Source organism: Accipiter gentilis, chromosome 25 (assembly GCF_929443795.1).
Source record: "Accipiter gentilis chromosome 25, bAccGen1.1, whole genome shotgun sequence".
NCBI lineage: Eukaryota > Metazoa > Chordata > Aves > Accipitriformes > Accipitridae > Astur > Astur gentilis.
The window spans coordinates 19,962,649-19,988,911 of NC_064904.1; the positions used below are offsets into that span (position 1 = coordinate 19,962,649).

Genomic DNA, 26,263 nt, shown 5'->3' on the forward strand with positions numbered 1-26,263 from the left:
GGTGAGGAGTAAGAGTGCGCCTTTTAAAAGGTGGTGCTGGGTTTTGGTCTCTTGTGGGAAGGAGAGGGTGGCTACACAGGGCAGGCGCAGCCCTCTTCTACCTGTTCTGCTGTCAGGGACCAGAGGTGAGGCAGAAAACAGGGCGTCCTTTATGAGCCCCACAAAGCTGCTCTGCTTCCAGCCAGCTCCTGAAGGCACCCCCTGCCCCTATCCTCATTTAGGGCAAGGGGAGCCAGCAGTCAGTGGTGCCTCTGGACCCCTGTGACTCCCATGGTGCAGCAGCTGCTGCCAGGACCCGAGTTACAGCCTCGCTCCTGCGGCAAGCGCTGGGACCCGTTGGCCTTTCTGCCTCTCCCAACGTGTTAAAGCGGGTTTGTCCTCTTTTGGGATCCCCTCATCTGAGGCTGATAGCCAGGCAGGGCTAAAAAGGGAAAGGACGTACCCACCCCTGGGCTGCTGCTCCTCAGAGGCAGCACGGAGCTGCTCAGCAGCTGAAGCAAAGTTGAATTTTGCCGCTCCAAGGACAAGCAGCTGGGGAAATGGGACAGAGAGCTGCTGTGGCAGAGCAGAGGGCCACTCCCAGGCTTGGCCCAGGTCCCCCACAGCTGCCCATCCAGCACTGCAAAGTAAGGGGTGAGACACCCCAGCCCTGGTGCCAGCCGGCTCCCACAGGGATAGAGCCAGCCCTGATTACACCATCCACCTTTGCAACAGGGGCAAAGGACAGTCTCATGCTTGGGCAGCGCTGCCAGAGAACAGACACCCCCTCCCTGGTGCAGCAAGGGGGTGCGGCAGCCCCAGCAGCCTTGCTGCTTTTCATCCCAGGCCCCCAAAACAGGCTCTGGGCGCAGGTGCTGCTGCACAGGAAGATGTAGCGTGCACTCCAGCTAAGCCGCTGCTATTTGCAGCGAGCTCAAGGCCACGCAGATAAACCCATGCAAGGAAATAAAGGAAGCACCGAGTTACTGAGCTGGGGTTTTTCAGCTCCTCCACAGCTCAGTGCTGGAGGAGGCTGGACAGATCGCAGGTCCTGAGAAGGGGACAAAGCACAGCCTGCACCCCGAAATGTCTCCGGACCTGCCCTGGGAGCTGTGTGTGTGGAAGCAGAAGGCAGTGAGGTGCAGGGGACGTGGTTCGAGCACGTTTTAACTCACAAGCTGAGGACACAGGGAACACCGCATCCCTCTGGGCCACAGCCAGCCCTGAAAAACAGCAGAGGATAAAGCACCCTGTGAGGGCAAGGAGAAGGGTCTGCCCTCCCCAGCACCAGAAAACCACAGCTGCAAAGGGGAGCTGCAGGATCCCTCACAAAAAACACCTCTGGGTGCTCTCGGCCACATTCAAGCCCCTGAGAGGAACTCACAGCAATGCTACAGTCACACTGGAGCAAAGCACAGCATACTGGTCCCCAGCAGGGGCTGGCTGGCCAGCACCAAGCTACACTGCATCCAACTCAGCCTCCAGAGCCCGTAGAGAAGCAGCTTCATCGAGTTACCGGACACAACTCCGCAGAGCAGACAGCTCTCCGGGGTCCTGTGCTGGCACAGCCAACCAGCCCCTGGCCAGGACCAGGGGGACTGCAGGACCACGTCTGGAGCTGGCTGGGTCACACAGAGAGCAAAACACAGCCAGGCCTCTGGCACCCTAGCACAGAGTCTTTTGGGTTTGTTTTTTGGGTTGGTTGGTTTTTTTTTTTTTTATTTCAACATAGTAGTGCTTGGTTACAGTTTAGTGAAGAACAAATAGGTACATTCATTGGCCACAGCTTCCTGTTGCAGCCAGCTGCTGCCTGACTGCAAAGCCAAAACACTGTTAAACCATACCAAAAAAAGAAAGTTTAATGAAAGGCAACTATGCATTAAAAAAGTCATTGTACTTCTCAGCTATAAATTACTTCAGTAAAACACAGGACCAGCCCCAGCAGGAGCAGTCAGAGTTTTGAAATTAACGGCCATCCATACAAATGAGTAAAACCAAAACACTTTGCCAGTCACTCACAAGTACATTAGCAACGAGACTCACTGCCCCGACCTGCCATTCTAATGCCAGGAAGATCGTATTGTTGTTGTGTGCTTCAGTGCAATATGAACAATGAGCCTGTAGCCCTTTAATTTTTTATTTTTAATTATATTTTTTTTTTGCACTACACTCCTTTCCCTCCAAAGAAAACTTAAAGTGCTCCTAGTGCTTTGGAATTTAAGCAAGAACAGGGGCCACTAGCGTCACTTACTGTCTTTGGTGACTTATGGGAGAAGAAAGAAGGGCAACGCACCGAGTCCAGGTCCTTCATTAGCTTTGCCATAAGTCAAGCCATGATTGAGATGGAGCAGCCTGTTTCTGCACCCCAGCCGAGGCAAGGAGACGGGTCCTTTACACCAAGCAAGGTGGAGCAGCCAGGAGAGCCACGGCAGTCAGGGCAGAGCTCTCTGGTTCAAGTACTAGAGCAAGAGGGATGTGCTGAAAGTTATCATTGCAGAGCCTTCTCCAAAAAGCAGCAGGGTTTGCTCCTTTTTTTGGGCCAGCAAGAGTGAAGCAGGTTAGCAGGGAGAGGCCCACAAGCCAGCACAGGAGACCACACAGAAGGACAGGGTGTTCTCAGCGTGACAAGTGACATCTAGCTCAGTTCAAGCGAGGTGGGTGATCGAGTGACCAGACCATACTAGTGAGCATGTGGCAAGTGAGGAGAGGCTGGGGCTGCCCCAGTGCTTGGGGTTTCTCTCACACACAGCTGTGGACACTGAGGCTGCCTCAGGGTCCCTCCATCACCAGAGGCCAACCCAGCAACCCACACCCAGAGCCAGGCAGCACTGTACTGCTCTGTGCACAGGCAAGTCTTTCACCCCAGCTGGGCCCTTCAGTGTCAGGCTTAGGTTTGAACAGCAGGAGCAGCTCTAGGTGGGTTAAAAAGCAGTTCCAGTTCAGGTTGTCACTAGATATCAGAGCAGCTGTCACCCCTGGACCAGTGTCTCCATCCAAGTCTGTGCCCAAAGCTGCTTCACTCAGCCCCACATCAGGCTCAGGGACAAGCCAGGAATAACAGCAAGCCTCATCTCCCAGGGCCCAACAGAGCTATAGGCCAGGTCAAACTTGGCTATTTTGGTTAAAGAGAGACAGAGAAACCTCCTCCCAGATTGACCCAGCACACTCAAACCCTGTGTACACCACCAAGCGCTGCTGACACAGCTGTGTGGCAGCAGGAGGACTCCAGGCCCACCATCCTGCCCCACAGCAGGAGAGGGGAGAGCAAGGAGCCCAGGGAACAGATCTCTGCAGTGTCTGCCACTTCCCTCCACAACAGCAGGCATTGCCTCCTCCCCAGTGGGGACCCCACCAGTTCACATTCACTTCAGGTTAAAACTCTTGGTTATCTGCTAAATGCAATTTAATACTGAGGGGGGGAAAAGGGGAGCCCCACCATGGGTGGAGGGGGGAGCAGGACTGCTCTCACCACCCACCAGTTAAAGCAGCCCTAGTTTTACATACGCTTGGGGCCACACGCAATCCTGCACGCACACTCTCGCTGAGCCAGCTCCAGCTCTAAGCTTTCCCTGAAGGCAGCAGCCTATAAAGTCTTGCCCCCTCACTTGACAGCAGCTACCATTCAAGCCAGCCCTCTTCCTTTGCCATAAGCTAGTGGGTTGGTTACAACGTAGTGATCTTTAAGCCAGTAGGAGCACTCAACCTCACCCTCACAGGCCTCTGCTAGGATATGCTTTGAGCCCACAGTCCTAGGTAGGACAGTTCAGCAACCAGGTGAAACAAGGACCAGCAGCCAGAGCAAGACCATGCTGGGCCCAGAGGCCTCAGCCCTGCCAGGCGTGAATATGGCACAGTATGCTTTAACATTCACCGCAGGAGGCCCTGCCCGCAACACGCTCGCTTAACAGAGCTTCACACTCCCAAGTGAGTCAGGATGCAGAGTACTTCACGGAACACGTCTTTGCAGGAAGACAGTGCCTCTCCCAGCTATGGATGTGCAATTAAAAGAGTAACTAGAACAGTCTCAGACTAAGCACAGTCTGAGCAAGATTCGTTCCTTCCAAGTGTGCAGATAAAAGTGCAAATATGCATTTGATGTTTCTTTTCTAGTGAGGAAGCTCTGGTGCATTTAGCTGCCAACATCTTGAAGACCAGACCAAGAAAAAGCTTCCAGAGAGTTCAGCTTCACTTTGCTACATGGTACCTTAAAGTCACAGTTCTCTTGCTTACTGCCTGCAGCCATAGGCTCAGTCCTGCTTACAGCTGCAGCAGGTAGTGGAATGTTTGTGTCGATGAGTTAGATGCTTCAGGGAAGAAGGAAAGAGAAAACCAGGTTACAATCCTATACATGAATGCCACTTCTGGGAAGAAAGGGACCTCGCAGCCTCTTCAGTTCTGTGGTGCAGGGTATGAGCTATGGTGATTATTCATCTCCGAGCCGCCTGCGGCAAAGAGCAAGGGGGCACTGTCTGTAGCAGTTCCGCTGAGATGGGGACCCACCGTGTAGCTGTCATTCCCCGCCAGGGACCCATAGCAGCCAGAGCACTGAGGGGTGGCCAAGCTGGGAGGAGAGACAGAAAAACCAGACACGGACTCTTAGAGATTAATAATTTGACTGCGGCTAGTCTCCACTGCTAGGAGAGACTTCTGCTCCCAGCACTGACCAGGGTATCCAAGTCTGCAGAAGCAGGCTATGACACACAGGCACAGTATCGCCAAGGAACCTGGCTTTGAGGAAAGAAGTACAAGGGAAGGAGCACCAGGCCCTACAACACTGGTCAAGAAAAGCCAGAACCTCTGAACCCCTCACTACACCCCTGGGCAGGGACAGGGCTGTCAGGTTTCCCCTTACAACTTTGCTAGGGATACCTGACCATTCTCCCCCACACCAGGAGTTCCTGCAGAGCTTTGTCCCAGTTGGCTCCCAGAGACCATGTCCCTCCCAGGACTTCACCACCTCTCACTTTCCAGTGGAGAAACTCCTCTGGAAGTCATTTAAGAGCCCTCTGCCCCCACAGCTGAGGAAGGATCCTAGTAAGATCAGCCCTCCTGGATGAGGCCTCCTGTCTGCAGCCACTGCTTATTTCTTCCACCTGTGAGTACCCAGTGCAATATCCACCTCTCAGAGCTGGTCACTTCTGTCTAATAAAAATAGCTCCTTGTGAGCTGCAGAAGGGAGCAAAACCAAGCTCAGTCACAGAAGGCTCCTTGGCCCATCCACCTTGCCCAAGCTGCCTCTTATACCAAAACTTTTTCCTAAGAGCAGAAGCCAAGAGCTCTGTTGCTTCCACACTTGACAGCAGAACAGCAGCTGTTTCACTCGCCCAGCACAATGCTTACCCTCCTTCTCTGGCCCCAAGCCGTGACAAGTCATCATCACTGTCATAGCGTCTCGGATTGTCAAAGAAGTAGGCTCTGGAGCTGTAACTGTGACTATTGACCATCCCCGCTGCAGTCTGTTAAAGAGAAAAGAGTGAAGCCAGAAGTGAGATATTTCTGACAGTCTTCCTAGAGGCCTGCCCCCCCCACCCCAGGCACCTCAGGGCCTCTCTGCACAGGGGTACTCAAGCTACAGCAGCTTGCTTGGGCCTACCAAATTCTGACTCAGTCTCTGAGCCCGGAAGAACAGCACCACAAAAGTCGTTGGCACCAGCTCCCAGAGGAAGAGGACCACTCCAAACACCACATACTCTTCACTGCTCACTTCCACATGCACCTGTGGACAGAAATTAGAGGTCTTTGTATAATCCAAGCCATCAGCAGAGCTACACAGCTTAGAACTAGGAATGCAGAGAAACTCTTACGAAGGCAGGAGTCCCTAAACCAGAATGGGGACCCTTACCTGACTTCTGCTACTGTTTCTAGTGAGCTAGTTCTCTTCAGTGTGCTACCAGGGTACTGTTAGCTCCCTCCCCACACCAATGACTCTCCCTTGCACACAGCCACGCCTGATTAAGCATTGCTTTTCTGCTCTAGTTGACTTGTTCCTCCTCTCCCCCAAAAGAAGAGTTGGCAGGCTAAAACTGAAGTGCACAACAGGGAATCCCTTCTGAGGAAGTAGCCAGATAGAGGAAGATTCAGGTTTGCTCTGGTGGAAAGAGCAAGCAGGGCTTCTGAAGGCAGAAAGCCAGCTCATATGGGGATTCAGCTTAACGGACACCCCCACATAGACCCCTTTTCCCCTACACATGCCCTCACAGGATGGTAGAGTAACTGCCTTTCACTTTATTAGCTCTGGATTGGGGGTCACAGACACTTACCTTGTCTGAAAGGTTGTCCCAGCCATAGTTAAAAGGACCAGGAACATTGTCTGGAGATATGGCCACAGCTACCAGGTTATAGCAAGCCCTTGAGGAATACAGAAGAGCGACTACAGATCCCACAAGAATAGCCTGGCAGACAGATGTTCCCTAGAAGAGGAAGAAAAAACAGTTTTAATACAGACCTTCCTACAGAGCTGCGATTCTCACCCTCCCCTTAAATGCATGAGAAGCTTTGCAGGCAAGAATGACCTAGAACATTTCTATGTTGTTGCTAAAATATTCAGAGCTGGTTAAGAGCTTCCTTGTGTGATGAGTGCATTGCAGTAGCAGAGCTACACAGCCAGTGTCACCTGTGAGAGGGAAGACCTGAGGCACAGGAGTGTCATTCTGCATTTTTTTCAGTCAACTTCAAACGGGTGGTCCATGGAGATGCTATCCCAACCACTGCCTTACTGTGGTAGTCTCCAGAAGGCCAGCCAATGACCATTAAGAAAATCAACTTGCTGCTTCTACACTCTGATCAGACTCTACAGCAGAGATGTCCACCCAGCTCATTCACTCTGCAGCAGTTCAGCACCCCGAGATTGAACACAACGTTTCTCTAGGAAAGAGATCCAGATATTTGCTGTAGGCAACTCTGAGAACAGGCAGAAAGACCCAGCACCTGAACCCCAGCACTGCTGTGGGACAAACCAGGCTTTGCTGTACACAGAGCAGCATGCTAAAGAGCGGCTAGATGTTGTGGGATCTCTGCTTCCTTCTAGCTGTCCTGTGCTGGTGAAGAGCAGCTTTCTCCACAATGTTTCAGATGCAGTGCTGTCAAAGGGATTGCTGCATGAGGTGTCTGAAGGTCACAGTACTTACCTTTCCTGGACAGCTAGCCATGGGAAAGAAGCTACTTGGAGACCTGCAAGTGTCCCCATTTCTTTGCTAAAGTCACCCATGAAGCCTTTAATAGCCACCAAGTCACTGCACAGCAGAAGCCAGTAAGTGGGCAGACAAACATCTCAGCAGCTGACTTGCCTTTGTATTTAGAGAGATGATCTGCTCAGGAAGAACACCTTATTGACCTGCTCCACATCTGAGCTACAGGTATGCCAGCTCTACTTTCCTAGCTTTACAGCACTTGCTCAAGACTGTGTCTTGGAAGAGTCAGCACAAAAGTGCTGCTAACAAACAAGTCCTTGTGACACCAATGAAGCACAAGAACACAGCCTGCTCTAGCACTGTTAGCTGAGCCCTTGGTATTCAGGACAGCCGAAAATGAGGCAGAAAGGCTAGTGAAGCAAGTCTCCAGCTAATAAGGACCACAGTATAGGATCTGGCAGCAGTTCAACAGCACAGCCTCCTTCTGAAGCATCAAATGGCTTGAAGGTTCCTACCTTCAGTGGAAGCAGCAGCCTCACCATGCCCCTCCAGCCTTGCTGTGTTGTTTTGAGTCAGCAGGTTCACAGCTGGAGTTCAGGAGGCAGGACAGCCTTTTCAGGCATTTGTGTAACACTTCTGCTCATCCCCACCCTATTTTTGCAGCTCCTTCAAAACACAAAGTCAGGGCATGCCTCCAAGGCAGGGAAGGGAGACAGCATTTGAATACAAGAGACCTTTACCAGACAGTCAGGTTGAGTATTCAACCTGAGAGCAGGCTTCTCTAGAGCATGTTATACTAGAGTACAGCCCCACAGGCAGCCTCAGGCATGTAACTGGAGGAAGTAACTGCATTCGTAAACTACTGCTGGGTGAACTTGATAAGTTAATTAGTGTCCAGAGCCAGTCAGAGCTGGAGACCTGGCCCATGCAAGCAGGTATCTGAGCAGGTTCTCAGCTTAGTCATGGCTCCACTGTCTCACTTCAGATCACCTGGCTGCAATCTGCAGCCTCTGTGGATAGCTGTCACAAGAGCCAGCTAGGCAGCCACTCCCAGCTGCCTATGGCCCATGCACCCCAGATTCTGGGCAACCACAGATGCTCTCTACTGCTTGAGAGCCAGACTTCTACAGAAAAGTCTCAGCTTCAGCCTTGACAGCACAGCTCTGGCCACCCTCTCAGCTTTCACTTAGCTACCCTCTCTAGGAGGGGGGGGGGGGGCAATGGACCACAGCCACTTTGAGTGGTCATGCAGATGGCCTGCTAAGGAGCAAGGAGATGCCTCCAGCCAACACACAGTTGTCTTGACTCAAAATGTCTTTGTAGCAGTGTCTGCTGCAAGGCAGCTTGTCACCCTCTCCATCCTCTTCCTGAGGGGGGACAGAGCCATCCAACCAACAGCATCTGGGAGCACTACAGTCTGGGCAGCGTCTCACCTGAGCCAGGCATGGCAGTGCTCTAAGCCCACACAGATTCACCTGACTGACAGCACATTGGAAATAAGGAAGCCAGAGCCCCACCTTCTGACACCTGGAAAGAGGCAATTCAGAGCATATGGGGTAAGGAGCTGTACTACTGCAAAAAGACAGCAGCTCAAAAGTGCTAGAGCCAGGCAGTTGGCTTCCCTGAGCCTGACTATGCTCAGGTGCTCAAGCTTTTTCTATAGATGCTTCCAGGCTCATCAAGAGACTGCTGTCTGCCCTTCTCAACAGGCCAGGTCCCCACCCTGGAATCACTGCCTTTGATAGGAGTGATATGGCTTCCCAGAGGAAGAGGAGGCAGCTCAAGTGCACACTTAATTGCAGCCTACTGCCACAGTAAGATAAGACTGCTGGTGGCTTAACCACTTTCCTACCTGCTTGAGAAGTTGTGTATGTTCAGACCCTCACTTGTCCTTCAGCCTCAGGGCAGGATCTACAGCAGCTTCTCCTCCCCTTCTAAGATGGTCACCTCACCCAGGATGGGCAAGCACTGCCTTTGGCTCAAGCAAGCAGGCAGTCAGCTAAAACTGGACTGCTGGGGGGGGGGGGGAGGGAATCCCTTTTGCAGAGAATTGTTATGCATCTGCCAGAGGTAACAATATGCTGCAGACTTTACTGTCCTTAGTGACAATATACTGCAGAAACTGCATCCGCTACTCTTAGAGAGCCCTCTCTTCCAGTCAAACCCTAAATTATACTTCTCAACCTGAAAAGCATAAACAGCTCCTAAGTCTCCTTTTGTGCCAGCAAAGCTGCAGACAACGTATTCCCCTAAAACATGCAGGGCACTTCATTCCCACAGCAGCAGCATGCATTTTCTGGAGGGAGGAGTTCAAGACCTGCCACCTCCACACTGGAGGGAGTATTTGAGCCAGAGTAGCTCAGGTGCCACAAGGCCAGCATTGCTCTGAGTAAGCACACACAGATCCAGCTGAGAATCCAGCTGATGATTGTGCAGTTCCAGCATAGCTTACAAGGCATTTACCTACCTTAGACTCGAGGTAGACATTTGCTGAAGACATCTTTCCTAGTTTGCACATGCAGCAAGCCAGCGAGATGGCACAGAGGATGAAGAGACTGTCGTTGACTAGGGCACGGGCAAGGACCGTCCACCTCAGCTGGTTCTCTGGGACCTCACCATGGATTAACATTGCACAAGTTAAGTTCACAACTAAGAAGAGGAGGCTGGTAAATACGGAGCCCAGGTACAACAGGACCCTGGAGAGATGGTGGGGGGGGAAAAATGGAGATTGAATCAGACAATTCTGGGCTCATTCTGCACCACTCTCTTGTCTCATCAGGCAAGGGAACCTCCCAGCATGCCCAGTGCTCTGCTTCCTATGAAGATCAGACATTCCAGCAAGTTTCAGTGGTTGTATTGACAGCCCAAGTCTGCAGAGTATTTGTTTGAGCTGCTCTCATAATGCATGAGCAGTGTAAGTAGTCATGAGTTACAAGACTCATCTTCTGACAGTCAGGTTCTTATCTTGCAGATTTTAAGTGTTGCTCTAGCTCTGCATTAACTTCAGTCAATAAGCTATGAGTCATCACAACCACTGCAACTTCTTTATTGAAAGCCACTGGAGCTCACATTTTCTTTCCATTGTGGGTTTCCCTGGAAATGGCTAGGAAGCACCTGGGCTGCACAAACAGATGTCTCACCTATTGCTCAAGCCTTATCCTGCAGATCTTCTCTGGGGTGGGACAGCTCAGAATGACCTTGAGAGTTCATCTAGTTTGCTAGCAGCACCAGTACTGGGACACTGGTGACATGTATGGAGGCATGCAGCATATGCTTTAGCTTCCTTGGTACCCTTGAAGCCCCCAGTGCTGCTCCACGGCACAACACTGATCCTTTGTCAGAGCACAGCTAGGTATGGCATTAGATCTGTTCAGTCTTTGGGGTCTGAAGCTCCCACTGCTAGCACTGCAGCACGAGTTCACCTTAAGCCAGCTTTGAAGGTAACATTAGAAAAGTATCACTTACTTGTACTTGTTGAATTCAGCTGCACATTTCACTTTGAATATGACCTAGGGGAAAAATTTGCACAGCATTACTTAACATGACCTACAGTTCTCCTTTAAACTTAGCACAGATACATACAACAAGGAAGCCAGCATCCAGTTCGACACCTTGAAGGACTCTAGATAGGATCAAGTCTTGCACTGGACCCACTTGTGAGAAAGACTGGTATTCTTTTTCATGCAAGAGCCAAGCCCAAATGTAGGTGTCCAAGGGGCATAAACATATTTATTACCCCATACGTGACAAGGACTTTAACACCACACCTAAGGACTTCAAGAAAAGCAGGGAGTTTAGCACTCAGTAGTCACTAAGGTCATTCAAAAATACATCTACTTTGCCCAGCTGCATATTTTAGGACCTCAATCATGCTCAATTTCCCTGTTAGAGAAGGCTGCTTCAGCTGCTGTGCTTTAGCAAGACAAATAGCTGATCTAAAATAGCCCTCTGGTATTGCATTATGGACCTGCAGGCTGTAACAAGCATTTGGAGCTCAGAGCTCCTCCACCCTTAGGATTTTTGTAGGCCAAATACACCTGAAAAGTAACTCTGAGATGGTAGGAAGTCCTCCAGAGGTGGAAAGCCCAGCCTGCTAAATTGCATGGCACACTTGACAGACAAGTGCATTAGATGACAGTTAGTCATTTACAGACTGTTTCACCCTTCAAAGCAACACTCACTCTGTCCAAGAGTGGATCTGGGTTCTGTTAATCTCCTCACCACACAAGGGATTAGGAGACTCAAGCTGAAAGTTGCACAAGAAGGACCATTGCTTAAAAGCAAAGGCTCCCAGGCCTCTCATCAGACTGCCAGGGTCTGAACACATGCCTGCACTCCCAGCCATTTGCGTTAGGAAGGCAGGAGGAGAACCATCAGCTCATACTCAGGCAGCCCTACAGCACTCTTTCCAATATGGCAGACAAGCTTCCATGTGCCTTTGGGCTGGAGGGTGGCTCCTACTGAAGCATACAGGGGCAAGACTTCTAGCCTAAGGAAGTATGGACAGTTTAGGAAGGTGAAGACACACTCCCAAGTCACAGCTCAGATGTGAACACAGCAGTCCTGCTGCAAGGGGACAGGTAACCAGTGCTCACACATGGTCGGGACAAGCAGCGGGAAAGCAGCATGCTGGCAGAGCTACATGGAGCTCACTTGTCACACACCAATTCAGTACAGCCATAGCAGGAGCTGGGTTTTGTCCTGGGAAAAATGCAGATCCTGGTACAGAACCCACCAAGAAGGATCCCAGAACTGAGGTCACATTCAGTCTCAAACAAAGCTCATGTCCTGACTAGAGACTCTGAAGGAATTTGGGAAGAGGTAGAGAGCCATCTAGCCAGATCCAGTAGACATGTACTTGTGGTCAGCATAAGACCACTGTGGGATCACCGCACAGGTGTGGAGGTTTAGTTTCACTGCTTCTGCAAGGAGTCCTCCCTGTCAGCTTCCAGACTGTGACTGCAATGAAGGATCACTCATCTCTTACAAGGCACCCTTAATCAGCTTTTTTTGTTCCGATGGGATTTCTTGGCTCCTGCCTTCCAGTCAGCACTGAGGTAGTAATGGCACTCTGAAGCTTCAGAAACCAGGCTCCTGACAACAGGATTTCCAGAGACATTTCAGGATTTGAGGGTTGTCTGACCCATTGTAGTAGTTTCAAGCATTTGAAAGCCCTCCTACAGCACACTGGACAGCCTCAGCAACCCTTTTCTGAGAGGGAGTTTCACTGCCTGACTCCTCTCCCCGCAGTCTAAGGGAAGATGAACTCAAGCTACACTTAGTGGGAAACAAGACACAGTACTTCAGCAGAGGGAGGTATCCAGCCCCCATGGCTGAGTGGTACAGTACTACAAGCAGTCTCTGAAGCCCTCTATCCTGTTGTCCGGGCCTATACCAGCCCAGAGAGGCACAGAAGTGTGGCATAATCCACTCTGAGCCCCAAAGCTCACCTGAGCTACAGGAAATCTGTGCCTTGGAAGGACCATATGGTGATTTCAAAACAGAAAAATCCCCGAACCCTCCTTTGTCCTTAGTTTGCCTGTAGGCTATATTCAAGCACTTTGGGAGTGTCAAAACAGACACGGAGGACATCCAGCTGGGAAACCTCTTGGTTCAGTACCCATTCGCACAGCACAGATATCCACTTGAGGTATTTGTACTTCTGTTCTGACTCCCAGAAGAGCCATCTGTAATCGCAGCCTCCAAATAGCAGTGCAGTCTGTGGCTTGTATTCCAGCTGGTCACTGGGTGAGAACAGCCCCTCAGCTGAGCAGGCAAATGCCACTGGCTAGCAGAAAGAAGATGCTGACTTCTGCAGCAGGCCTGTGCAAGGCAGTCTCTCAAGACCCTCCGCTACAGCCCTGAGGACTAAGGCACACAAAGCTGTCTCAGGGTTAAGAGTGCAACAGCAACCTGAGACTCATACTTGGACTGGTGCCACAAAAAGCAGAGGGAGACCACGGCACCAGCCTTATACTTTTATTAGCTCCCAGCTATTTAGTCCTATAACTTCAGGGAGAAAACAGGCATCACTCAGTTCACAGTGGTTTTAGTTATTAAGACATAACTCATCTGAAGATTGCTTTTTCTTCGCAGGGGCTGGGTCAATAGGTGACACCAGTAGTGTTCACAACGCACCTTTGGGTTCTTATCCTTGAGACAATCTTGCAAGGCTTTCAGCAATGGACTAGCTCTGCTGCTTTCAAAGCCCAAGGACAGCTGATGTAGAGGATTCTGCTGTGAAGAAGCCAGTGCAGAGAACTCAGGAGTAGTCCTATTCTTCACAAAAATAGGAAAGACAGACCCCTGCCCTCAAACAGGGGCATTATGCCAAGTTGCTAGTAGCAACCCTTGCAAACTGAACAGTTCCTTCAGTTCCTAGCTGAGACCAGCCCCAGAAGTCATGCAGTTGCCTGCTGAAAATAAGAAACAGGTCTCTGCTAGCCCAGAGCAGCAGGACTGAGAACATTTACTCCTAAGCAAGCCTTTTATAACAGTTAGGCAACACTCAGTTGTCTTTCTGGAGTCACAAATCCTTTGAGCACTTCACATCAGCCCCAGACCTGGGAAGAAGGCGAGGCCAAGAAGAGCTACAGACCTCAAAATCCCTGTGATGCTGGAGGCTTTTGTTTTTGTGATGAGTGGATGTATTTCACAAAAGTGAATACCTTGCTGACATCGCTAAGCCCCAAAAGTGAACTTGCTAAGGGTATGTTCTCAGAGCATCATTTAAGAAACACACTCATCCTTATAAGGTGTACTGGAGGTGTCACAGCTGCTACAAGAAGATGACAAGTGACAGACACCACATCCCACAGGTGGCTAAGGACCACTTTCAGTACCTGTACAAGCCAGGATCTTAGCCCTAACATTGAGCGTCACGTAGCACTTCAGCTTGGTTTTGGTACAGCCATTCGCAACAGATCTCAAAGATCCAGGAGAGCCAGAAACTTGTCATTGTCTGTCTGATGGAATCAAAGTGTCTTTTGCTCCATAAAAAAAAAAATCATGAGTTTGGGCTCTTGAGATAAAAGACACAACCATGTCCTGCCTTGACATGAACACAGCCCTCTCAGTTGCAAGAGCATCCACAGACAGATTCCTTCTCTCACCACAGTCATTCAGCAGCGAGCATCGAAGCAGAGCACAGACTATTTTGGGACTACACCCCATAACAAGTGTTCAAGCCCCCACCTGCCCCTCAAAAATGGAACTATCTATGAGGAGGATATCTCACCATCCCCACTAATACCAAGATCATCTTATGCCATCATGAACAGAGGGTACAACTTGCATATACCCCGATTCTCTAGAATAGCTGGTTGCTGGCACAGCCAGCTGTTCATTTGGGAACCATGGGGCCCATGGGAATCATCAGCTTTGGGATGGAGCAGTTTTGAGTTTAAGTGACCTCTTGCCAGCTGTCCCTCTGAGGCAGAGGGCACATGCTAGGTGTCTGCTAGACAAGGAAGGTGGAAGAGTACAAGAATGGATGGAAGCTTTTGCAGTTTTCCATCTGAGAAGGCAGGAAGATACTGGACAGCAAGGACAAACAGCTCCCAGGCTGGATGCTCTTTCCATGCATGTCTGCTCCAGTGCAATTAGAGCAGCAAGGGATGAAAGAGGCTGATGTCATCTAATCAGATGGAGCACTTAAAAGAAACCCAGACAGGTTAAGGGTTATGGCCACGCCAGTCTGGCGGAGCAGCCTGTCAGAGCCTCACCACTCCAGCAGAAGGCCTTACTCATTGTTGCACACAATTGCTGACTCCCAAGTGAGACAAGGACGCCAAGTGCTCAAGAAGGTCTTTGAAAGGATCAAGATGGAGGTTGTTGTGGCTACATTTCCATATACTGTGCTCCTGACCATGACCTGGGGGAAAGCAGGAACTGGCAGACTCTTGGGAAAGGTAGAATTACTCAAGCAGATGTCTAGCTGGCAGCAGAGGAGCTATTCCAAAAGCAAGGCAGAGAAGCCCTCTGGGCTGGATATCTGAGACATGGTTCTGCCAGTTTGAGGCAAGATTGGGAGTGGATCTGAGGAATTCTGACCTGATATACTGTGAACTCCAGATTTCCTGAAAAAGGAACTCATTCTGTTACAAGCTGAAGCAGAGAGGAAGAGGTGCTCCCAAGCAAAAGGTATTACACCTTTTGATTTTCCAGGTGGAAATAAGGCAGTGACAAAAAGAAACTGTCACCACCAAATAAGCATCCCACATGCATTTTGTCAGACCTCCACATCCCCTCAGGAATCTCAGGGGCCAGGAGGTGATAGGAAGAGGATAGCCTCTCCCCACAGAAAGAGGGAACACCAGGCAGTTTCTTGACTTGGAATTTCAGCCCCAGAACAGCCAGGAGTACAAAATAATGCTAGCTCTCCATGGGTATTTGTTGTTTCCTGGAGCTCTTCCCCCACCCAGTACCATTTCAACCTCAGCTTGTACATAGCCTGAGGAGCTCTGTAAATCAAGCAAGATTAGCTCCAATAACATAGCAGAGGCCACACTTTCTTTCACTGCTTAGAGAGATGCCATTTTTCCAGCATCTCCACAAAGGAGGCACTGTGTACAAAAACAATTAGCTAGGCCTTCAGCACAGAAGCAGCCTATGCTTTTATCTGAGGACATACCAGACTGGGATGACACCCTCAGAATGCCCTTCTACAGGTTGCTACCAACTGGCCCTTAAGAACTGGGAACAGACAGGCCCTCCACAGCAGGTTCTGCATGAAGTCACACTTGTAAACTTACCAGTCATCTCTAGATCTTGAGCCACTTCAGCTCAACTGCTGTGATTCCACCATAGCTTCTCTCCTTCCTCTAGGTAGTGACAATTCTTGTTTAATTACACCCTAACCCCCCTTAACATAACTCCTTCTGTGCTTTAAGAGAAGCACTGAACACAGCCAAGCCAGGCACATCTCAGCTACCAGCACGTGGCAACCTTCTGTCTAGAGAAGGATGGGATAGTTTAATCAGCCTGTTGCCCAAGCAGAGGCAGCCAAATATCACTACTCAGCATCATTTTCCTTTGTTAAAATGGAAGCCAGAAAAGCACCAAAGGATTTCGGTCCATCTAGCTGCACTCTTTCTCCAAACCTCTGGAGCTGCAGGCTTCACTGCCTACCACCACTGAGATCACCCAAAAACACCATGACATGCTGGACACCTGTTCTGCTTGCAACAGCCAAGTGTCAGACCCTCTCTGTAACTAAGCACACATACTCATTTTAATAAGTCATTTTAACCTTCCCCACTCTAGATTCTGAGCTCTTATTTCCTCAGACAGGATTTCCCTTGGCTCTAGGTCTTCAAGGAGAAAGAAATGGGGTATATTCAACCAGAGTCCACTGAAAAACAGATATCGTGGGAGGACGGGAAGCCTGAGAACCTATTTGAATTTACTTTGCCATTCTTTAAAGGAGCCTTTTAACAAGCCTGCAAAGAGGCAAATCTGCTGTCAAGTCCAGTGACTTAGAGGAAAACAGAAATCCAGCCACTTTGTGGTACCAGAACATGGGATCCCTTCCTCAGCTTGCCTTTCAAGTGACACACAAACACCTCCTGCTTGGAGCAATTGGTAGGTCAGGCTTCCTTTAACAGACAAGATGGATTATGCACACTATGCACCATTTGTTATTTTGCTGCCACTCGATCGGCAGCATATATAACACCGACAGCTTTTTACCCCAGCGTCCAGGTGTTTGTGTCAGAGGGGGAAGAACCAAAACAGCTGAACAACCCAATTTCTCCAAGTCTCACATTATCATGTGAATGTTGATGTCCTCGGGAAAATGAAATCATAACTCCCATCGGTGACACATCGGAGCGATGGAGCGATTTCGCTGTGTGTTAGCGATTCCTTTGTGAGGCTGGCGAACAGCTGAGAGCTGCAGAGCAAAGAATCTGAACAACAACAACAAAGCTGGAAGGAAAGTACTGCCTATTTATGAAACAAGTCACCAAACTGGAAGGCAGGCAAGCAAAGGGCTGCTCACGAGAAACTGGAGCAGAAACAAAATATTCAGAGGAGAAAGGGGAGGGGAGAGCCAAGGCTTTAAAAGATAAAGACAAGTGAAAGGACTAGAGAGAGGAGGATAAAAAAATAATCACAAAACAAGTGATGGGAAACCCAGAAAAGAAGGAATACAGCTCAGCAGCAATAACAAGCAGCTCCGCACTGTCCCATTAGCGATCATTGTGCTAGGAAGGGGCCCACCTCTCCAGCCCCAGGCTGTTGTCTGGGGAGGCAGAGGGATCTCAGGGTTTTTGTCTGACAACAAGCTGCAGAACAACAAGCCCAGTTCACAGCGGAGCGGAGAGATGGAGAGAAGGAGGGAGCGCAGCAACAATAGCAGAAGAGGCTCTAGCTGGTGACGTAATGGTTGGCATCACTCCAGGCCAGAGCAGCCCCTGCTGCTGCCACTTTCTGGTCCCCTTTAGAGAAGGGGAATCAATTAAAAAAAAGATGCAAAACAGTCCCCCAAGAGACCCCCGTGGCACTGCCACCCCTCACAGGGTTGCAAAGAGGAAAGCCCCACCCGGGAGCAGGGCACATCTCTGCACCCCCCCAACCCCAGATTCAGGGCATGTGACTGTTTCCCCCCACACACCCCATGCCACCCCATGGAGTCTGCATTCAAAGCACACCCCTGCACCCCACCACCCTGACGCTAGGATTCGGGGCACACTTTTTGCTCACCCCCCCCCCCCCCCCATCCCCATCCCACCCCACCCCCAAGGCTGGATTCAGGGCATAATCCCTGCGTCTCTCCTCCTCCTCCCCAAGCCTAGATTCCGGGCAGACCCCTGCATCTCCCCAAGCTGCCCCAAAGCCTACACTAAGGGCAGACCTTTCGGCACCCTCTCCCACCGAGACTGGTCAGGGCACACACCTCCACACCCCTCCATCCCACCACCCCAGAGCCTCAGCTTCAGGCTGTACCCCTCCAAGTTTAGGGGGGGTAGGGTGGCTGAAGAGGAGGCTTTAACCCTGGCGTCCTGCAGGGTGGGGGTTTGGCGCGTCCCCCACCCCCCCCCGCCCCTCAAAGAAAAAAAAAAAAACAAACTTACCTCAGCGAAATAGAGGTTGAGGAGGCAGAGGCTGGAGAAGAGCAGGCAGCTGGGCAGGCAGTAGAGGAGCCAGTGGGCGAAGGGCTGCTGGAGACGGAGGGCCTGCAGGGAGTTTTGCAGGTAGAAGGAGAAGAGGGTGGTCCTGAGGGCTGCCCAGAGCAGGCAGAGGAAGAGGCAGAGCGTGTGGTAGCTCAACCGCCGCTCCCGGTAGTAGAGGAGCAGCCAAAGCTGCAGGTAGGCGAAGAGAAAGAGGGCGGCGTAGAGCGCCGTGTGGAGCACGGTCAGCCCCAGCTCTACCGCGTAGGGCACGGCGGCCCCCTCAGCCAGGGCCGCCCCCTCAGCGAGGGCCGCCGCCGCCGCCGCCGTCGTCGTCGTCGAGCTCATGGGGCAGCGGGAGGCAACGGCCCGCCAACGGTCGCCGCGCGCGCTCCCGCCCCGCCCCTCTCCTCAGCCCTGGCTGGACACCCCCATACAACAAAATGGGGGTGAGGGACGGGGGGGGTCTTTTTATTTTTTTTTTTTTTCCCCCCCTCTCCCCGTCTCGCTCGCTCGCCCGCCCTCCCGGCTGCGCCGCCCGCCCGCCCGCCGCCAAACAACTCTCTGCCGGGGACAATCAGCTGAGCCCGATTATTTGAGGCGCTCGCTCCTGACAGCCCCGCGCTCCCCATTGGCTCCCCGCCGGACCGCCCACACCGCGCCCATCCGCCTTGCCGAGTGGTCGCCGCCACCTGTCACTCACGGGCCGCCCCCGCTGCTCCCCTCTCGCTTCTTGGGTTGCCGCCGCCGCCCGCCCTTCCCTCCCCTCCGCTCTCCCGCCCCGCCTACTTCGAACGGCGGGCGGAGGCACCGCCTCCCGCGCTCCCGCCCTTCTTCCCTCTCGCCTTGGCTCTGGGGGTCTCCTCAGCAACGGGGGGCAGAGACCCTCCGCTTTGTGAGGGGGAGATCGGCTCTTAGCAGCTCTCTAGCTCCGGGGGGCTTCGTGTAGGAAGCGGAGAGCTTTCCTACAGGGGTCCCTGAGAGCTGTCGGGGGTTGGGGGAGGGGGGGGAGGGTTGTGGGGACCCCCGGTAGCCTGCGTGGGTGTGCGTGAGGAAGCCCCGCTGTGGTAGGTGGCAGGTTGGGTCTCTGGTGGGGTGGGGATGGCTCAGCGTGGCTCAGAGACCGGCCGTTCTATGTGGGGAGCGATCCCGATGGCTGCAGGGAAAGCTCAGGGATCCTAACAGGCAGGTGGGCAGTTGGGAGAGGACACACACACGCACACACCCCGGCTACCGAGAGACCTCGTCTCGGGTCTCAGAGATCCCTTCACTGGATCCGCCAGCTTTATTTTTGGCATCCCAGCTTCGCCAGCTGTACAGCCAGGCCGCCGACCGTGAGGGACTGCTGGTGCCGAGGGCAGACCTCGACGCCTGATGCTCTCCCAGCAGCCGTGGTGGAGGAACGAGGACTTCAGCTCGGGATGCCCAGGTAGGTGACATCCCTAAGCCATCTGGGAGGCAGCTCAGCAATGTCATCCGTCATCACGGTGCCAGCTGCTTTCCAGGGAATTTGGGGGGCTGGGCTGTCCCCAGGGACAAACTAAATGGGGGCAGCAGCAGTGGGTGACGCTGCGGGCTGTCTGCTGTGCGCGGGCATCGAAGCACTCCTCTCCTGGTGTGGGCAGAGGGAAAGGCCGCAGCGTGGCCTTCTTGCAGCCTTGGGTAGCAAGCGAGAGGCCCAGCAGGGCTACTGGGTGCTGGGAAGTGGGACCTGGAAATGAAAATGAAAGTGAAACTCTCCGGGAAGTGGCAGGAGGTGGGAGCATCGCTGCAAAAAAACCCAGCGAGGCAAAGCACGCTGGGCAACAGGCTGGGATGCACTTTGATGTCGATGTGTTTCCCACCTCTGGTGATGATCCTCGAGAAGGATCCCGGTGCTGCGAGATGCTGCTCCCACAGCTCACCGCAGCCACCCCTATAGGCACCCTCGTCCCCTGACTGCAGGCCCGTATCTTGCATTTGCACTGAAAATCAGGCACATCTGGTGCAGGGGGTCAGAGGCTCAGGGGAGAGGCGGACTGGAGCTCCGTTATCATCCGACATGGTGTGCCAGATGTGGCTCCGGTCTCGTGAGCTGCCCCAGCACGGATTTGCGCCGCGGGCTGATTACGCAGCAATCTGCAACGTCCTTAAAACGCTGCTGGTTGAAAAGTGCGCCTGCCTGTGCACAAAAGGCCTGGCGGCGCTCCGGCTTGAAACAGCGTTTGTGGATAAATGCAGGATAAATACCTCTGCGGCGAGGCTCTGGTTTCTGACTGGAAGCAGTGTATGAGTCTTACTGTGGGTCCCGACATCGCAGCCTGGCTTGGAGGCTTTTCAGGGCATCCAGCCCGGGTGGAAACATCTTCCCTCAGCTGTAGGGTCACAGCCACAGCAGCACACGTGGGTGGACACGGCTGTAGGGGCTTCGCAATTGCAGGTTGCAACCCCTGCCTCCTCCGCAGGCTGCTGGGGAGAAGGGGCAAGTGGGAAGGGCCAGCGGGTATTTCGGTCCCATGTTTGCAGGCCCGTCCCGAAGTGATGGAGAACAATCTCAACGCTGTCCCGGCTCCAAATGCTGGGGAACTGCGGCTTTTTGACCTTATTCAAGTCAGCTGGGTCAAAGAACTTGCCTTTGGAAAATTTGAAAGGAGCTGAGTTGAGCTCTGTTCCAGCAAAACTGGGTAGTGATAATTAACCTGACTTGTCTGCTGATTAGGAAAAGGCTGGTGCTGGCCACTTTTTTGAAGATAAGCAGGGAAGGGGAGCGTGTAGTGAAAAATATGCAAAATAACACAATATCTGGTAAGGAAGTGAGGTTACTGCTGGGCAGCCATAGGATTCCATAAAACTAACACATAACCTCACCAAGGAAAAAAAAGGACTTAAATATTGCTTGACATAAGCAATTATTTCAACAGTTGTCAGCAGTATATGTCAACAGTTGTCAGGCATGTGACTTGGGGCTGCGTGGTCTTCTGATGAATTAAAAACCTGCAGGACAACCCCCCCACCCCAGGCAGTGAAGTGGCCACAGGGTGACAGTTTCACATAGTGCGTTGTCACCGGAGAGTCAGCGTCATCCAGATAGGCTTCAGTGGGATCCCTAGGATGCTTTCTTTGGCCCTGAAGAGCCAATTTATCATCTCTTCAGGAGAAAATAAATTTGCAGACAATACAGCTGTTGGGACAGCTTCCATCTTCGGACAAGCTGGCTGCAAACAAGTTGGATGTGTTTGGGAAGGGCTTGCTGGCCGGGCAGTGACGTGTGGCTGGAGGGATTCATGTGGATGTGCAGAGCAGAAAGCTGGAACAGAGAGGTTTTCAGGGAGTTTTTCTGGATCCCCTAAAGGAAACCTGTGTGCATGGTCCACAGTGCAAGAAGAGCCGTCAGTGTTATGCTTTCCCTTGCATTTTTCAGCAGCAGGTATATTTGTGCTGGGGCATCCAGCCATGCTCGGGAGAGGGTTTCAGCCTGTTTAGCTTGCTGTAGCTAAGAGGTTGAGGCAGCCCCACATGGATTTGGGGTCTGTTATATGTCCTCTCTGCCAGCAAACTTGGGAGGGCAGCACACTTATTACTGCTGCCAGAAGGGCACAAAAGGCAGGTGAGCGTGCTGCCAAAAAAACCTGTACTAGCTGGCTGTGGGGTGAATGTCCTGCTGCGACAAAAGGCCTGATCTGTGTCGATCATCACAGGAGAGGTTGAAGCAACTCCATTTAGGAGCACCCTAAATGCTCCTGGTTTAGGAGCATCTACCTAAGGAGTTAAAACTTGCCAACTGAGGGCTCTGCAGGCTGGAAGATACTGGTATAATGAGAAAAAATGAAGGGGAAGCAGCAGTGTAACATATTTAGACCAGATATAAAGTGTAGGGTTTTTGCAAGAAGGTAATTCATCACCGGGAGGAAAATACCCTGCTGAGGAATGTGGGAGATTTTACATCACTGGCATTTAAGTCCAGGTTGGTCGTGGTTCTCCCGAGGTGAGGGAGGCCCATGGATGATGGAGATGGTAGCCAGCTGGCTGTGCAGTCTATGATTCCAGTAGGACAGTGGTTCTTCCTTGTCTTGTGAGTCTTAAAAACCACCCCACATCATGCTCCCTTGAATGAACAGTACTGCAGCTTCCTCAGCAATAAATATTGGCAGCCAGGGGCTCTGTGAGGTATGGTGTCAGGGAAAGCAGCTGGCATCACAGAGGTAATACAGGGATCCCAGCCCGTGGTTACCTCTACAGGATTCCCAAGCAAAAACCAATGTGGAACAAGCAATTTATACCAACACAGGAGTTTGTGCTGAGTGTCTCTGGTGTCTTTGGTTTCATTTTAGGTCATCTACAGTGGCCTTAACCACCTGGCCTGGCTCTGTCTTGGAGGCAGGACAGTGAAAACATGAACCAGGTCTTGCATACCATCTATGCTGGGCTAGGCTGCCCCACAGTCCATGGGCTTAAGGGTTTCCCAGCAGTGACACAGAGCTGGTTCACACATCCCTGGTATTTTCACACATCTCTGGTAATCCTGCGAGTGGCTGCAGTACAGGGTTCTGGCTGTTTCCAGCCCTATGGTGTTAATTTTCTGTTGATGGAAAAGAGGTGACAGAGGAAATGACTTAAAAGCTGAATATTCGAGTCTGGATTGATGGGGCTCAGAGGGCAGCTGCTGGGCAGGACGGAGTAAAGAAGAGGTGAGAGGACATGAGTAGGGAAGGGATGAGCACATGTTTTTGTGTGAAGGGTGAGAAAAGCATGGGGAGGAGCAGGGTTGGGGGTGGTGGGGCAGAGGGAGGGAGGCAGGCATGGGGAGGACCGGGGGCATAGGACAGAGTAAGGGGTTGCGGTGGGGCAGACAGGGCTGACTTTGGGCAAGAGGTGCAAGGAGAAGAGCAGCAGTCACACAGGTGTGTGGAGAGGGCAGAAGGTGGATGCTAGAAAAACTACAAGAGCCAGAGGAGACATGGAAGAGAGAGTGGGACTGGGTAGAGGCTGGAATTGTGTTTTTAAACTGCTGGCACCCTCCTCCAGGTATAATGCTGTGAAATCTTTGAGTCATTAGAGGCTGCTCCTCTTGCCTCCTTGACAATAAGCTCTCCCATTTGACCTGGGCTGATTCCCACACGCCACAATTGAGTTTATTTTTCCACCCCGCTGTAGCCAAATTTGTCATTTAATAAACATTGCCCCCCCCACCCCAATCTCTGTCCCCTCTGTAAGCCAGAGGAACAGATGGGAGGGCAAAGGACCAGAAATGCCTGACACTTCCCAAAGCTGGAAAGAACTGGAGATTTTAAGATGAAAAGAAAAAAATTCATGCCTTTCTTAGCCCTGTCTTTGTTCCTTTGTGCCGTTCAGGCCCGATCCAAACCCCTCACCTACATGAGAGGGAGCCTGTGAAGGTTGAGCATGCCTGGCTGTCACTAACTCCTCGCTCTTGGAGCAAAGCGAAGGGACTTTGGCTGCTTTTTTTTGAACATTTTAGTTTGGGTTCATCACAGAACAGCGATAGTAAGCTGACAGCATCTGACAGGGTGTTGAAGGGAATGACAGTCCATGGACACAGGGGCATTTGTTAACGAAAACAGCTGCAGCTCATGATGCAAAGCAAACAGCTTCTACATGGCTTCAACTCTGGCTTTGTCTCTTTGTTGACCAGGGGCCAGCCGTGCTCCAGCACACTCAGCAGCAAAGACCAATACCTGAAGAGCAGGCTGTGAAGGAAGCTGGTATTAAACAGGGGAATGAAGTGGGAAGAAGGTGTTTTCTCATCCTGTGGTGGCTGTCCACATGAAGCTCTCCTGAGCCCCTTAATCTGAGCAAGAAGAGTTAAACAGCTGTGGCAGGGCAGCCTGGGGAGGGCTGCTGGTGAACCCTGGCAGCTGACTTGCACGCTTGGTCTCTGCTCCGTTCTCTGAAACATCTCAGAAATTTCCTTGGCTCCTCTCCTAACCAGCTCCACGTGGAGACCCGGGGTGGAAGAGAGACTGCCAGGACTGCCCTGCAGCCTGGTGTGGGTCATGGGTTTTTCTCCTGTGCCACCGATGTCAGAATAACGTGAGGCTGGACCGAGCCAGGCATGACAAGCCCCAGGAGTTTGCACAAACCCCTCTCCCTTTTGGTGTAGCTGAAACCTCAAATGGCAGAGAGATGGGGCAGGCACATCATTTGGCATGGTCTGAAGTGACCAATATGGCCTGTCCCTTTGTGAACACCTCTTTCAGTGGCGCATATAATGATAGTGGCATCCTCAAAGCTTTTTAACAAGAATTGAGACAGCTGGGGGGGGGAGGGGGAGGGGAGGTTGTATGATACTGTCACTGTTTTCTGCCTGTACATGTAATTTCTGTTTGACTCGAAAGACAAAAAAAAGGAGGGAAGAAAAACAGCCCTAAACTGAAAGCACTGAGGATCCGTGCACTTGCAGATAGCACTCAGAGGAAAGAGAATGGCCTTTACTGTCATCTTTACAGTTGACTGAATCACCTGCTGTTCTGGTGACTAATTCATGATGTCCTCGAGATGTTTGTGTCACATCTGGAAATTACAATCATGCTGCACCTACCTAAACAGAAAACACTCATGTATATGTTTGTATATATATATAAAATACATATATATGTTTTTGATTTTTTTCCCAGTTGTGACTCTCCCGTGCCTGTAGCTGGTAACAGCCATGTCAGCCCAAAAGGACAGATGGGTTTCTTCCTTCTTTTTCCTGCTCTTCTGTGCTTCCTCCATCCCAACACAGGGAAGTGCGAGGCTGCTGCAGGAGCTGAGCCCGCAGAAGTATTTCGGTAGCCTACAAGCCGGCAGAGCATCCCTGAGTTATTTCAGCCATAGTGGTATGTATTTAACAGTACGCATTTACATCAGCCTGGGTTTTCAGCAAACACTTGTGTGAGGGTGTGTGCAAAAGTGGAACACTGAAGAGGCAATTCCTGAGATTTGTAAACCCAAAGTGATTTTGAAGAGCTGGTCAAGCTCAGCTGGCAAATCCGTATTTGCAAAGCTCCAAGTGCTCCTGACAGGCAGAGACCTCCTGGGGTGGGATCTTTCCTGGCTGTGTCCCCAGGTACACTCCTTCAAAGCATTTCATTGATTTTCTGGAGGTACCATGGAAGAGAAACCCAGCCTCCTAAGAAGTTGTACCCTGAAAGGGGCTGGGTTTCTCTTCCATGGTACCTCCCAGGGAAAGGGGGATCCCTTGCATGCAGGGGAGCTAAGGGCTGTCAAGAATTAGAAGGAGATCCTTGGCCTTGCCTTTCTTGTTCTGCTCCTTCATGGCCCCCAGATATGGTTTCCCAGAGACATCGGTATGGGCTGAGACACCAACACAGCTCCCACATCAGCATTGGGAGGCTGGGTGTGTTTGAAAGGAAGGAGGTGAGACTGCGGGCATTCATGTTGTTGCCTGTAATTAGTCTTGTTTCAGTAAATAACTTACTCTATGAGTAAGACCAAGACCATATTGTGTCAAGCACTGTCCCAGTGCGTGGCAGGAGGATGCTCCTGACTCTGCGACTTGCAGCCCAGCACAGCAGCACCCATCTGACAAAACCAGTCCCAGTCCCACTGTCTCCCCCAGCCAAATCCCCACAGGTACCTCTGCTGGCAGCATGCCACAGCTCCCTGTTTGCCCTGCTCAGGTCTTCTCAGATGTCCCAGGGATGTTTGCATGGGGACCTTAGCATGCTGTTACCATGCCAGAGTACAGACAGTGCTTCCTCTGAAGGTACTGTCATCTTCCTCATCCATAAGGGGAAGGGATGGAAACCAGGGGGTTTTGTGTTTCAGTTTCTCCTGGTGCCCAGCCCTTCTTGGAGCAGATTGAGAACTCGGCCGAGGCCCTCCAGGACTATGGCATTTCGGTGGTGAAGGTAAATGGGGACGAGGAGTGGGACAGGCTATTTCTGCAGATTCTTTCTGCAGGGCTTCCTGCAGGGTGGGCAGAGCCACCTTGGGGACTGACAGCAGTGGCACCCCACAAGAAAGCAGATGGTGGCAGACCAGGACATCCCATTTTATCCCTTGCTCTGGCCTTACATCTGCTGCTTGTGGGTTGCATCA

At 51.6% G+C, this 26,263-nt stretch overlaps 2 protein-coding genes across 2 annotated transcripts in view; one reads left to right on the forward strand and one right to left on the reverse strand.

Annotated features, from left to right (window-relative positions):
* Positions 1 to 97: 97 nt before the first annotated feature.
* GPR137C (G protein-coupled receptor 137C) lies at positions 98 to 18,714 on the reverse strand. The gene is made up of 7 exons (XM_049828620.1): positions 18,185 to 18,714; positions 10,575 to 10,618; positions 9,577 to 9,805; positions 6,240 to 6,389; positions 5,573 to 5,695; positions 5,320 to 5,435; positions 98 to 4,540 (listed from the first exon to the last, which is right to left on the reverse strand). The coding sequence occupies exons 1-7, from the start codon at positions 18,566 to 18,568 to the stop codon at positions 4,369 to 4,371; spliced, it is 1,218 nt and encodes a 405-aa protein (XP_049684577.1). The 5' UTR covers positions 18,569 to 18,714; the 3' UTR covers positions 98 to 4,368.
* Positions 18,715 to 19,066: 352 nt separating this feature from the next.
* The window catches only part of TXNDC16 (thioredoxin domain containing 16), a 40,690-nt gene continuing 33,493 nt past the window's right edge, over positions 19,067 to 26,263 (forward strand). Inside the window, exons 1-4 of the mRNA XM_049828554.1 lie at positions 19,067 to 19,409; positions 19,524 to 19,649; positions 24,835 to 25,038; positions 25,991 to 26,073. Of these exons, the coding sequence (XP_049684511.1) occupies positions 24,870 to 25,038; positions 25,991 to 26,073 (252 nt within the window). The 5' untranslated portion in view covers positions 19,067 to 19,409; positions 19,524 to 19,649; positions 24,835 to 24,869. The remainder of the gene's footprint in view (positions 19,410 to 19,523; positions 19,650 to 24,834; positions 25,039 to 25,990; positions 26,074 to 26,263) is intronic.

Bases quoted from the DNA above. Each gene is read 5' to 3' on its own strand.
- GPR137C (XM_049828620.1), bottom strand. From the start codon at position 18,568: ATGAGCTCGACGACGACGACGGCGGCGGCGGCGGCGGCCCTCGCTGAG. The intron at 9,806-10,574 runs GTAAGTGATACT...CCATCTCTCCAG, and splicing joins GCTGAATTCAACAAGTACAA to GGTCCTGTTGTACCTGGGCT. The intron at 4,541-5,319 runs GTAAGCATTGTG...CTCTCCTCCCAG, and splicing joins CTTGGGGCCAGAGAAGGAGG to CTTGGCCACCCCTCAGTGCT.